At 40.1% G+C, this 12,349-nt stretch overlaps 1 protein-coding gene across 1 annotated transcript; it reads left to right on the top strand.

The window, feature by feature from the left end:
- Positions 1-708: 708 nt before the first annotated feature.
- Positions 709-11,795, top strand: OSTC (oligosaccharyltransferase complex non-catalytic subunit). Its single transcript, XM_084898798.1, has 4 exons — positions 709-928; positions 4,532-4,625; positions 6,379-6,576; positions 11,225-11,795. The coding sequence occupies exons 1-4, from the start codon at positions 790-792 to the stop codon at positions 11,241-11,243; spliced, it is 450 nt and encodes a 149-aa protein (XP_084754924.1). The 5' UTR covers positions 709-789; the 3' UTR covers positions 11,244-11,795.
- Positions 11,796-12,349: the final 554 nt, after the last annotated feature.

Here is a 12,349-nt window from a genome sequence, read left to right as displayed (position 1 = left end):
GCCGACGCTCTATCCATTGAGCCAAACCGGTTTCGGCCTTATGTTGAAATATAAAAATATATATTACAATACTATTTTTGTGTTCTATTAAAATTTTTGTTGCTCCATATAGACCAAATTTTTAATCAAGAGCCCCCTCCCCCCTCGGTCAGTGGTGTCCCACTTTTACCAATGCTAAAATCTGATCACCTTACATTAGAAGAAGTTTAAGTTTTAAAAACTTGGCTCTCAAACTTCAGTCGTTGTACTGCTATTTGGCTCTGTTGACTACTGACCTAGAGCTTTCTCAAGCTCTTGAGGAAAAAAAAAAAAAAAAAAAAAAAAGCTCATAAAAATGGCAGAGCTTTCCAAGCATTTCCATTCATTCTCCAGTTCTGGGAACCTGGAACGCCCCGCCCAATCAGCTCCCAAATCCTGAGCGTCAGCGAGTGGGCGGGTCTGATGGAGCGGGTTCCTCCGCTTCTCTGGCTGGGCCACGTCAGAAGCCGTGCAGGTCCTTGAAGGTACATAAGTTCCATGTTCACTCATTATTTCCAGTGAATTGAGAGTATGACTCACATTTCTGTTTAAAAATATCCAATTAAACGTAGGTTTATATACCTTGATTTCTTGTTCTTCTCGAAGTTTCTTATTTTCTTCTGTGAATATATAAACTGCGAGCGTTTCGGACCTGCCGTGTCCTCCTCCGCGCACGCGCCGGGGAGGGGGGGGGGAAAGGAAGGACGGGTCCGCTTCCGGGTGGCGTGTCGGGGGCTGGAGACAGGAGCCGCTCTCGCCGCCGCCACCAGCATGGAGAGTTTGTACCGAGTCCCCTTCTTAGTGCTGGAATGCCCCAACCTGAAGCTGAAGAAGCCGCCCTGGGTGCACATGCCCTCGGCCATGACGGTGTACGCTCTGGTGGTGGTGTCTTACTTCCTCATCACCGGAGGTAACGCGTGCTGGCCGGGGCCGGAGGCGCCGGGGCGTAGAGCCCCTCCCCGCCCCCGAGGCGGCTCATCCGCGGGCTCTCGGCTCCGAGCGGCTTCGCTTCGCTCTGGACCTTTTCGGAGGGTGGAGGGCAGTTCTGGGGTTCCAGGCATTACCAGCCCAAAGGTTTGCTTGCCCTCAGGCCCGGTCCTTTTAACTGGACGCACTGGTGTTCTCTCTCCCATTGATTTTCTTCCAGCCTCTTAGTCAAGGGCTCCATCCAAATCGGGTATATTTTTTTCACGGCCTGGTTGTTGCTTCCCTTGACTGATGGCCCTAGATTGTTTGACCAAGTCTGGACTAGGAAAGTCTAGTCTGGCTTTCCATTTTTTACTTCCATGGTTGGTCAAGAGGGGGGGGGGGGGACTTTTATTCTTTGTCTTCGGTCCCTGGAACCTTGGAAGAGACTTGAGAATTCTCAAGTTTGTTAGCTCAGACCTGAGGGTTCAGCGTTGCTTTTTTTTTTTTTTTTTTTGTCCAGTTCAAAAAATGAATGGGAGTGCAGTTTTTTTTTTTTTGTTTTTTTTTTTTTAAAGCCACGCGTTTGTAAATATTTGAGATTGGAGATAGATTTGTATTCCATAGAGCAGAAGTTGAGGATGTAAAGAATAAGGAAGGTAGTAATACTATTAAAAACTTGTGAATTGCTATACCGTGTTCTTTTCAAATACAGAAAGTTGCAAAAGGGGCGTTGCTTTGTGGAGTGGTGAGCTGGCAGTCCCGCTGCAGCCTCTCCGGAGCCACCACCCACCCTTCCAACCTCCATTCCGTGCTTTACTCGGCTTGTGCTGCTGTTAGATTTGGGGATTACAATCTCCCTTCCCCCAGAGTACTGACAGTTTACTTATCCTAGCATTGTATTGACATTAACATTTCTCAGCACTTTAATAGGTACTGTGTATTGAAATGAAACAATATGCATGTGAACTTTAAAAAAAAAAAAAAAAAAGATAGTAGAGTCTTCCTGGGCTTTTATTTGCCACTCTTTTACCTGTAACCCTACCTTCCTTGGAGCCAGAGCCTGTGCTTGACTCCTCACAGTTTTCATTCTGGCTACCTTTTCCACATTGATTGTTGTAATGGGGAGATTCTCTGCCCCCCACCCCTGAGGGGAAAGGCCAGGAGGTGTCTCATATAAGGAGTCGGTGTTGCCACTGGACAGGAGTCTCTTCAAACAACTGAGTTTACTTTTATAAATAAACTATTTATTGCAAAGAAATATTCAGCAAGTAATGTATCGAGTCCCAATTAAATTCCAGGCACCAGGAACTGGGGACAACAGTGAATGTAAAACAAGGACCCTGCCCTCCTGAAGCTTATACTGTTATGGTTGAGATATGTTACAAATCATGTACATTTTTTTTACATTATTTTTTCCATGACAAAAATGTCACAAATGCATTGAAGGAAAAGATCAAGAGATTATGAAAAAATAATGGGTGTTGGAAATATTTACTTTGGAGTGTGGTTCCTGAGTAAATGGCATGTTAGCCAAAATCTGATGAATTGGAGGAAAGGGTATGTATGCTGAGCAGAGGGAAGACTATGGACAGATATCGGGCTGAGAGACCAATTAGGTGGGTGTTGTAGTTGACTTAGACCAGACTAGGTTGGTGGGCAGTGGAGATGGAGGAAAATATGAAAGATATTTTGGAAGAAGATTCAATAGATCTTGATGGAGTAATTGGATGTAGGGGAAGAATGAAGTGTGAAGGAATCTTATTGGTGTCTTGTTTTTGAGTATCTTGAGTAGATGAAAGTATTATTTTTTGAAATGAACAAATGAAGTCTTTTTTTGTGGAGAACGATGAACTGGAGCTCACTTTGGGATATATATATATACTAGTTGGGCATCACCAACTATAATTAGTTGGATGTGTGCATTAGTAGCACTGAGAAAAGAGGTCTGTGTTGAAGCTGGGCAATAAAAAATGTTTCCTGAACTCCTCCCAAGTCCCCGTTCTTGGGGAACTTACATCTAATTCCAACGCTGCTAACATTATTTGATATGTGTTGGCACATTGAGAGTCATTAGCAGATGAATTGGAAGCCCTGGCAAGCGATGAGTTCCATTCTGGAGAAAATGTGGAAAAAGAGGACAGTGGTTCAAGCCCTAAGGAACTTCCAACACTTACTGGTTTTATAGAAGAGGAGGCTTAGATAGTGAGGTAGCAAGAAATCATGGACAAGAGGGTTAAAAAAGTCAATGTAACTTTTGTGACATTTTTCCTTCCAAGAAAATGGATTTAGAAAACGGGATCGAGTGCTGCTGGGAACCTCCTAAGATGAGAACTGAAAAGTGGCCGTTGAATTAAGCAACATGGAGGTCATAGCAACCTTAGCAAGAGTGATAGCAGTGGTGACAGGAGCTGGATTGGAGTGAATTGAAGCATGAAGGGTAGCCCTAGCTGATTTGGCTCAGTGGATAGAGGCATCGGCCTGCGGACTGAAAGATCCTGGGTTTGATTCCGGTCAAGGGCACATACATGACTGGGTTGTGGGATCGATCCCCAGTGGCGTGCAGGAGGCAGCCGATCAATGGTTCTCTCTCATCATTGATGTTTCTCTCTCTCCTCCCTTCCTTTCTGAAATCAATAGAAGCATATTTTTTTTTTTTAAATGAAGAGTAAGTGAGGAAAGAGACAGCAAAATTGCCCCCCCCCCACCCCCTTTCTTTTTCAGAAGAAAGCCTGACTCCCTTTGAAAAAGGAAATACATAAATGAGGTGTTAGCTAGGATGGTCTAGACTCTAGACTCTAGACTCTAGACTCTAGAGTCAAGGGAAGGTTGATGTAGGGAAAGACAGGTTGAAAATTCAGGAGAGAAAAGAAATATGCAAAGGAAACAAGTCTGAGAAGGCAAGAGGGATGGACTTCTGCTAATTAGAGAAGGATTCTTCCTTGCTCTGAGCTAGAGGGAAAAAGGTGAGGATAGATGAGGGTTCCAGTTTGTAGTTGGGGAGAGGGATTAGGGAATTCCACTATGATGGTTTTGTTCCTGGGGAGGGAGACAATCTGCTTAAGAAAAGCTGGGAGTGAGGATGCTGGAGAATCATGGAGAAAAACAGATGTTGACAATGAGAGATTCGGAAAACAAAATGTTGATAGGTATTAAAATTAATGATCATGAGTCTTGAATGCTAATGGTGTGATTAAAAATGTGTCCTTGTTTTATATTTAAGCAAGAAAATTTCTCTAGTAGCTCTCAATTTATAGAAACAAGTCCAAGTTTATGTGGAACATTTTCTTGAACTAAAATATCTGTAATGTTAAATCTCTTTTAATATGGAGTCATACTTGAGTATTAGAAACAGTTACTGAATGAATTTCTTTTATGAAATAACTCTTAAAGATAATATTGTTTTACAAGTCATTCTAAAGTATTGAGTTGAATTTCTGAATGGTTTTATCTGAAGTTTAGGAGATTAGCTGGGCCTCATTTGATTATAACATTATATATCAAGACAGTCCTATGTACATATAAGTTAACCTTTAGAGACAGACTAGAACTAATCCTATTTTAAAAATGAGGAATTCTCTAATTTATACTATTGCCTTTCGTATAGGAATAATTTATGATGTTATTGTTGAACCTCCGAGTGTTGGCTCTATGACGGATGAACATGGGCATCAAAGACCAGTAGCTTTCTTGGCATACAGGTAAGAGATATCTTTTTTGAATGATTTGGTTGCTGGGCTATGCCTGCTTATTTAAAAATAATAGTGAAACCTATGAAATCCATTTGTTTTTATATATTAACTGTTTTAAAATGCTAAATTTAGAAATGGCAGGAAGTGAGCAGGAGTAAGAGAAGTATAATACCTATTTATTTATTAGGAAATAACATACCAATGATATGATCACTTGTTTAAAGGAGGATATCAGTTTAAAATACATTTGTAGACTGTTCTGGGAATCAGCAAACGCGTTTATAAGTAAGGTAAGAAGCTTTATTGGAACTAGGTGTGCCCATTTGTTTGCATACCATCTGTGGCTCCTTTCAAACTGCAGTGCTAAGTGTGGCACAAACCATATGGCCTGTACTGTACTATCTGGCCACTTAAATATATATTGCTAAATAAGAAACACAATTTTTGATACCTGGGAGTTCCTTTTCAGCAATGAAACACCATTCTAGTGTGGTTTGGTTCACCTGCTTTTTATAATCCTCTTGTTAATTATCTACTTAAACATAGCTATATATTTGTATTTATACCTTACAAATGGTATTCTTTGCATAAGATATTCTTGGAAAGATGATTGTGGTTCTCTGGGGAGGGGATCCAGATGACAGGCGATCTTGGTAGGGAAACGTTTCTCAGTGTCTTCATTTGTGCTATTTGAATTTTGAACCTGGTGCATGTATTGCGTTTTTTTTTTTTAAATATATTTTATTGATTTTTCACAGAGAGGAAGAGAGAGGGATAGAGAGTTAGAAACATCTATGAGAGAGAATCATCGATCAGCTGCCTCTTGCACACCCCCTACTGGGGATGTGCCCGCAACCAAGGTACATGCCCTTGACCGGAATCGAACCGGGACCTTTCAGTCCGCAGGCCGACGCTCTATCCACTGAGCCAAACCGGTCCCGGCTGTATTGCGTTTTTAATTAAAGCAATTAGTTAGCAAAGAATATGTACCTTCCTTGCATATTCCACGAAGAAATCATCCCTTTAACAGAGAAATTTGCTTTTGGGGGTCCATGAACCCCAAAAAAGCAGATATAGATACCGTGTTTCCCCGAAAATAAGACATCCTCCGAAAATAAGACCTAGCGCAACTTTGGAAGAAAAAATTAATATTAAGACACTGTCTTATTTTCAGGGAAACAGGATAATATACAAAAATTTGCATATGATTATAGGGATTTATAGATTACTGGGAATACATGTGGGGTTCATGGAGTCTTAGTTCAGAACACCTGCTTTTAAATTTTTCCCTTTGAAACTAAAGGTATAATAAAAGTTTTTAAGACATTTCTAACCAGTTCAAAATTAATTTGAAATCAGTAGAAATTTAAATAGTATAACTTTTAAAAGCTAAAGTTCTGGGTAAAGGATTCATATACATATAATTGGCTTTTTAAGCTAATAATTAAAATGTGAGTACTGATCTTCCTAGACAGTTCTGTTAGTTTAGGTTCTAAAACTCTTTGGACATATGTTCCATGAAACAGCATTTTGTTTTTTATTCATTGTTATAGCCCAAGAATCTAGAATAGTACTTGATATATAATAGGCTCTCAATAACTATTTGTTGAAATGCATATCCAGAAATGTAATAAAATAGTTGTAAGGGTAAGAATAAAAAACTAGCACAAAAATGTTTTAGCAGAAACGAGAATTTCAATTTAAGGAAAAAAATTTGTTTTTTGGGGAATATTCAAATTTTGCTGTGGTCTTTCTTTTTCAGAGTAAATGGACAATATATTATGGAAGGACTCGCATCCAGCTTCCTGTTTACAATGGGAGGTTTAGGTTTCATAATCCTAGACCGATCCAATGCTCCAAACATTCCAAAACTCAATAGATTTCTTCTTCTATTCATTGGATTCGTCTGTGTCCTATTGAGTTTTTTCATGGCTAGAGTATTCATGAGAATGAAACTCCCGTAAGTTATTAAGTACTTTGTGTAATCAGCAACCTAACTTATATTGCAAATTGGTAAAAGAATTACCTAGATCACATAAAAATATAGATTTAATTTAACCCATTTTAACAGATGAAAATTCCGAGAATAAAAAAAAACAATGTAACTTTCTCAAGGTTATAGCTATAGTTCATAGCAAAATTGAGATGAAAAGGTCTTCCTGATTGCTATCTTCATGCATGTTCATGAGAAATTTTAGTTATTTTGCTGTGGCATCACTGACCACTGTTTCTCTAAAGTGCTTTTGGGTTAGTTTATAACATATGGGATTTTAGTAATATGGTGATAGTAGGGAATATTTTCAAGACATTAATTGCTGTTGCTTTTCAGTATTAGTATGAGGAAAACTCATTAAGCCTTAGCTAGGAAAGGGGAGTTGCCTCTCTAAAAAGATGGGAAGAGGGTTTTACACATATACTAATATATATCGTTTTCATTCAGAAAACTTAGAATAAAGATAAACTTGTTTTATGGCAACTTTGATAATTCCATTTGAGATCACTGATTTGAGATGTGGTCAAGTATAATCATATTTCCCTATATTTGATTTCACCTATGGAACTTTTCAAGTTTCAACTATACTGATTTCTTAGAACTTATATCCCCTTATTTATTTATTTTTCCTAACAAAATAGTTTATTGATTTTTTTAGAGAGAGGAAGGGAGAGGGAGAGACACATCGATGTGAGAGAAACATCGGGTGCATATGTGAGAGTACCTCCCATATGCACCCAACCTGCAACCTCGGTATGTTCCCTGACTAGGAATTGAACTTGCAACCTTTTGCTGCGTAGGATGATGTTCCAACAAACTTAGCCACCCGGCCAGGGCTCCCCATATTTTATGATAAGAGATAATAAAAGGATATGAATGTGTTTGAATTTCACAAGTTTACTTATTCTCTGGCTTAACCTGTGCATTAACTGTAGCACATCTGGGGGAGAATGGACAGACTTTGCCTGAGAAAGTTAGAGGTACTTATCCTGCATTGGTGTTCCCATTTTAGCCTTTTAGGACGGAAAAGAGAATAGTGTTCTTTGACAGCCGAATATCGGTGTGGCCATATAACTCCCTCAGACTCCTCTGCCAGTGGCTCCTGTTTCTATCCAAGGGAAGCAATTTGACCATTGGCTAAATTGTATGAAGACTTACTAGTAGGAGCTTAAGCCTCTTGTTTTTGTTGCTCTTTTTTCTGTCCCTGTTGGGAAAGGTGTACAGGAAGAGTATATGGAAGAGGCTAGAGTTTTCCAAAGCAAACAAGAAAAAAGGAGGCTCCCAGAGAGGATAAGGAAACTATTAAAAATTAACAACCAAAACAGAAGGAACCTTTGGAGACACAGCAGAACAAAAGTGGGCTGCTGCCCACAGAACCAGACTTGTTCTCATCCTACCTGTGCTTCCCATTCTTCCTTATGGTTTCAGGTCCTCTCCTTAGGATGAGCATGTTTTTCTTTTAGCCCAGGCATTTGACTTTTAGAATAATAGATCTATTGACTGCTTACTAAAATGCTTTTATAAGTATTATAAAGCTGAGTAAAATAGATTAAATAGATACTACTTTATAATTGAAGACAAAAGGCCTGCTTTGCTCAGACTGGTAAAAATGGCCATTTTAATAATTTGAACTAGTGTTTATTAAGCCTGATGGAGAAAAGCTAGGGGGCCACTGAGTAAATCTTAAGATCATGAGATCAGTTCAGAAAAGAAATTTTTTTAAAGGCAGAAAATGGGGGAGGAGGGAACTTGAAGAATAACAATCTATAACAAAGTGGAATATGCTAATTAGACTGGACAGCCGAATGGCCTTCTGGACGTCCTTCTGGATGAAGCTGTGGCAGAGGTGGTTAGGGGTGATCAGGCAGGCAGGCAAGCAATTGGGCATGATCATTCAGGCAGACGAGTTATTACTGGTGATCAGGCAGGCAGAGTGGTTAGGGGTGATCAGGCAAGCAGGTGAGCAGTTAGGGGCAATGAAGCAGGCAAGCAGAGGCAGTTAGGGGCAATGAGGCAGGCAGGCAAGCTGTTAGGGGCGATCAGACAGGCAGAGTGGTTAGATCAGGCAGGCAGGCTAGTAGTTAGGTAGGTGAGGCAAGCAGGTGAGAGGTTAGGGATGATTAGGCAGGCAGGCAGGCGAGTGGTTATGAGCTACTGGTCCCAAATTTTGAGAAGGATGATGTCTGGCAGTCGGACATCCCATGAAGGGTCCCGGATTGCAAAAGGGTGCAGGTCGGGCTGAGGAACCACCCCCCACCCCCGCCCCGTGCATGAATTTCATGCACCAGGCCTCTAGTGTAATAATATTTTACTTAAATTAACATCATTTAAGGACTAGGATGATATATATATATATATATATATGATTCTTCCATATTAGTGACATTTAATCCTGTATGTCTCTCCCTTTCCTGCCCTCCCTCCCTCTATAAAATCAGTAATAAAAAAATATATATATATATATATATATATATATATATATATATACACACACACACACACACACACACACACACACACACACACACACACACAAACATATCCTTGGGTTGGACTATGTATTTTTGGCAGCTTGAACAAGGATTTGTCCATTTAAGTACTCTCTTTTTTGAAAATACATTTTTATTTCAGAGAGGAAGGGAGAGGGAGAGAGAGAGAGAAACATCAATGATGAGAGAATCATTGATCTGCTGTCTTCTGCACAATCCACACTGGGGATCAAGCCCGCAACCTGGGCATGTGCCCTGACTGGGAATTGAACCCTGACCTGGTTCATAGGTCAATGATCAACCACTGAGCCATGCCGGTTGGGCTAAGTACTCTTTTCCATCTGAATTTGGGTTGAAAATAATCCATGGATTTATAATGCATAAGCATAGGCCACACACTAGTTACAAGGAAGAATGACACAACATAAAACTGTATCAAGAGACCAGTGTCCAAAAGTGTGTGCTCACCTGTCAGTATGTGCAGGTGACAGGCAGCTATCCCTAAAGAGTCCTCAGTATATCAGGACTGCCAGGTGTAGGCTCGCTGTTGAGTTACCTTTGCTGGTGCAGATATTAGTGCATACTTCCTTATAATCTTGAACACTTCTTTCTTGTGAAGTTTAGGTCTTAAAGTACACTTACTGTGAAGTATCAGGCATCATAGTAGCAGTGTTGAGTCCTCAATGTTAATATATGTATATCCTAAAAGTTTTTATTTTTCATTTTAGTTTTTTTTCTTGGTGGGGGGTGTGGATGAGTAGTATTGGATTGTATTGGAGTTGCTGCAAAGGTGGTTGTATGTGTGAGATATAAGTTCTCTCTGTACTCAGAGTTTGGATTGGCCAGGCTGGTACAGCAGGAAAGGAAGTAAGAATGAGTTCTAGGGAGATCACATTGGCTGCACATAGATCTAGGCTCAAGAGAGTCCAGAAGCTGGAATAGAGGAAAATCACATTCTGACTATCTGCTTTGTGCCAGGCATTGTAGTGGATCTCAGTCCCATGAAGGGTTTTGATTCCCTACCTTATAGATAAAGAAACTTAATTCTGAACTAATAATAGCTAACATCATCAAGAACTTAATTACGTGAGGAGTAGTTACTATAGGAGTGTTATAGCATCCAAAGGAGAGAAATTTTGAAGGCGTCAGTGAAGACAGGGTCTATTAAATCCTTTCCTAATGTGGCTAGCTTTATCTAGTCTCCCCCACCCCCATTTGCCCCCTCCTCAATCTTGCAGGTCCTTACTAATAGGTTGCAAAGATTAATTACAAAGGGAAAAGTTCGGAACTTTAGAAAATAAAACTTAATGCTTAAATTTAAAAGGGATTCCAGGGCCTAAGTTGTACATTTAGTAAAAATATCTTGTTTGACCCACATGAAGTTCAACCTGCTTAACAGCTGCAGCTTAGGCCCTTCCCTGCTGTGCAGACATTTCCTGTAGAGCAGAGGTGCAGGCCCACACTTCCGCACTGTTTCTCCAGGGTTCAGGGCTCACTTATCAGGTGTGAGCAGCTCCTGATCCTCCTGCCTTCTCCTTTGGTAATATTAGGGTTTTTAGAAAATCAAAACCTGCTTCTTTCCATGAAAAGGTTTATGATTTTTGTTACACTTGAGAAAGTCCAAAGAAAATTGATCCTGATTCTTTAATTTTTACATAACATTTTCTTTTATTTACTCTCCCCCCCTCATTTTGTGCTGTTTAGCATATTGGTTTGCAACTTTATCCTTTGAGGAGGAACAGTAATGGAACTGAGGCCTAGTAAAATATTAGGGTGCAGGGGCAGATAATGAACTAAAAACAATAAAAAGGAATCACATGATTTTATATATATATATATAAAAGCCTAAAATGCAAATTGTTCCCTCTGGAGTTCAGTCACTCGCTGTGATGTGCACTGACTACCAGGAGATGGTGTGGAACAAGGGGAAGTCCTGGCTGACAGCCAGAAGGGCCAAATCGGCCCTGATTGCTGGCCAGGCCTAGGGACCCTACCTGTGCCCAAATTTCATGCACCAGATTCTAGTATTTTCAGTTAATTCATTTGATTCATCATAAAAATGGTTGGGGCATTTTGAAATGTTGCTCCCTTTTCACTTTTTGTGTTTATACATTTTGTTTCTGTAGGGGCTATCTGATGGGTTAGTGTGCCTTTTGAGAAGAAATCTGTGGATACTGGATTTGTTCCTGATAATGAAGTTTTAAAGGTGGTTCCAAAACTCTGCTATGAAATATGGAAAAGAATAAAAAAGCAGCAGAAAAGAAGCATCTAGTAGGAAACATGGAAACAGTAAAGCTCGGACTAGAATATCTTCTTGGTATCAAAGAGACAAGCTTATACAGTGTTTTTTCCTGCTGACCTACACTGACATACCAAGGTTAAGTGGCATTTTCTTCTCAGCTTTTAATTTAAAGAAAATATACTTCATTTCTACACCTATAATATTGAATAGAGAATTATTTTTTACAACCATCTTGACATTATTTTGGAGACGACATTTCTGACTTTCAGAAATGAATGTATATTCAGGAAGCAAGATCCCATAAGCTGGGAACTGGGACAGCTGACCAGTTTTACCTGTGGTGCTTTGCCTTTAAACAGTATGTGATAGCAGCACATTATTTCAGATGTGTATGTAGGACTGTTTCCTGAACAATAAGGTGTATGAAAGCAGAAATAAAGAATTTTTCTAATTAATGCCTTTTATATTTGTTTTTTAATTGATGATATTAACCTTTTGGACTATAATTATTCAGTCCCCTTGTGTGATTTTAGCTACTGATGGTGGTTTAAAGTCTCAAAATATAGTTGGCAGGATGCCCTATGAGATAGCAGCTTCACATTCCTATACACCAGGGGTCCTCAAACTTTTTAAAGTGGGGGCCAGATCACGGTCCCTCAGAGAGCTGGAGGGCCGGACTATATGAACTACTAATTCCTACTGTAACACCTCGGCTGCGCTCACTGCCCAAAAAACCTGGCAGGCCGGATCAGACTCCTCTGCGGGCCGCATGTGGCCCGTGGGCCGTAGTTTGAAGACCCCTGCTATACACATTCAAGCTGGACTGCATGTCTGCATCAGAATTGTTGGAAATGTGATGCGTGAGATGAACATTCCCTTCAGCCTTTCATTTTTACGAACACACATTTGAGCACATCTGAAAATCATCTCTAGACCAATGTGGTCTTTCTGCTAGCCAGGCCTTAGTTCTCCCCGGCTGGCCATGAACTTCTCTAGTGGCTCATTTCTT

This window comes from Pipistrellus hanaki (assembly GCF_964339955.1).
Source record: "Pipistrellus hanaki genome assembly, chromosome: 1".
Lineage (NCBI taxonomy): Eukaryota > Metazoa > Chordata > Mammalia > Chiroptera > Vespertilionidae > Pipistrellus > Pipistrellus hanaki.
Note: the sequence above shows the minus strand (reverse complement) of the source record. Positions and strands in the feature narration are given on the sequence as shown.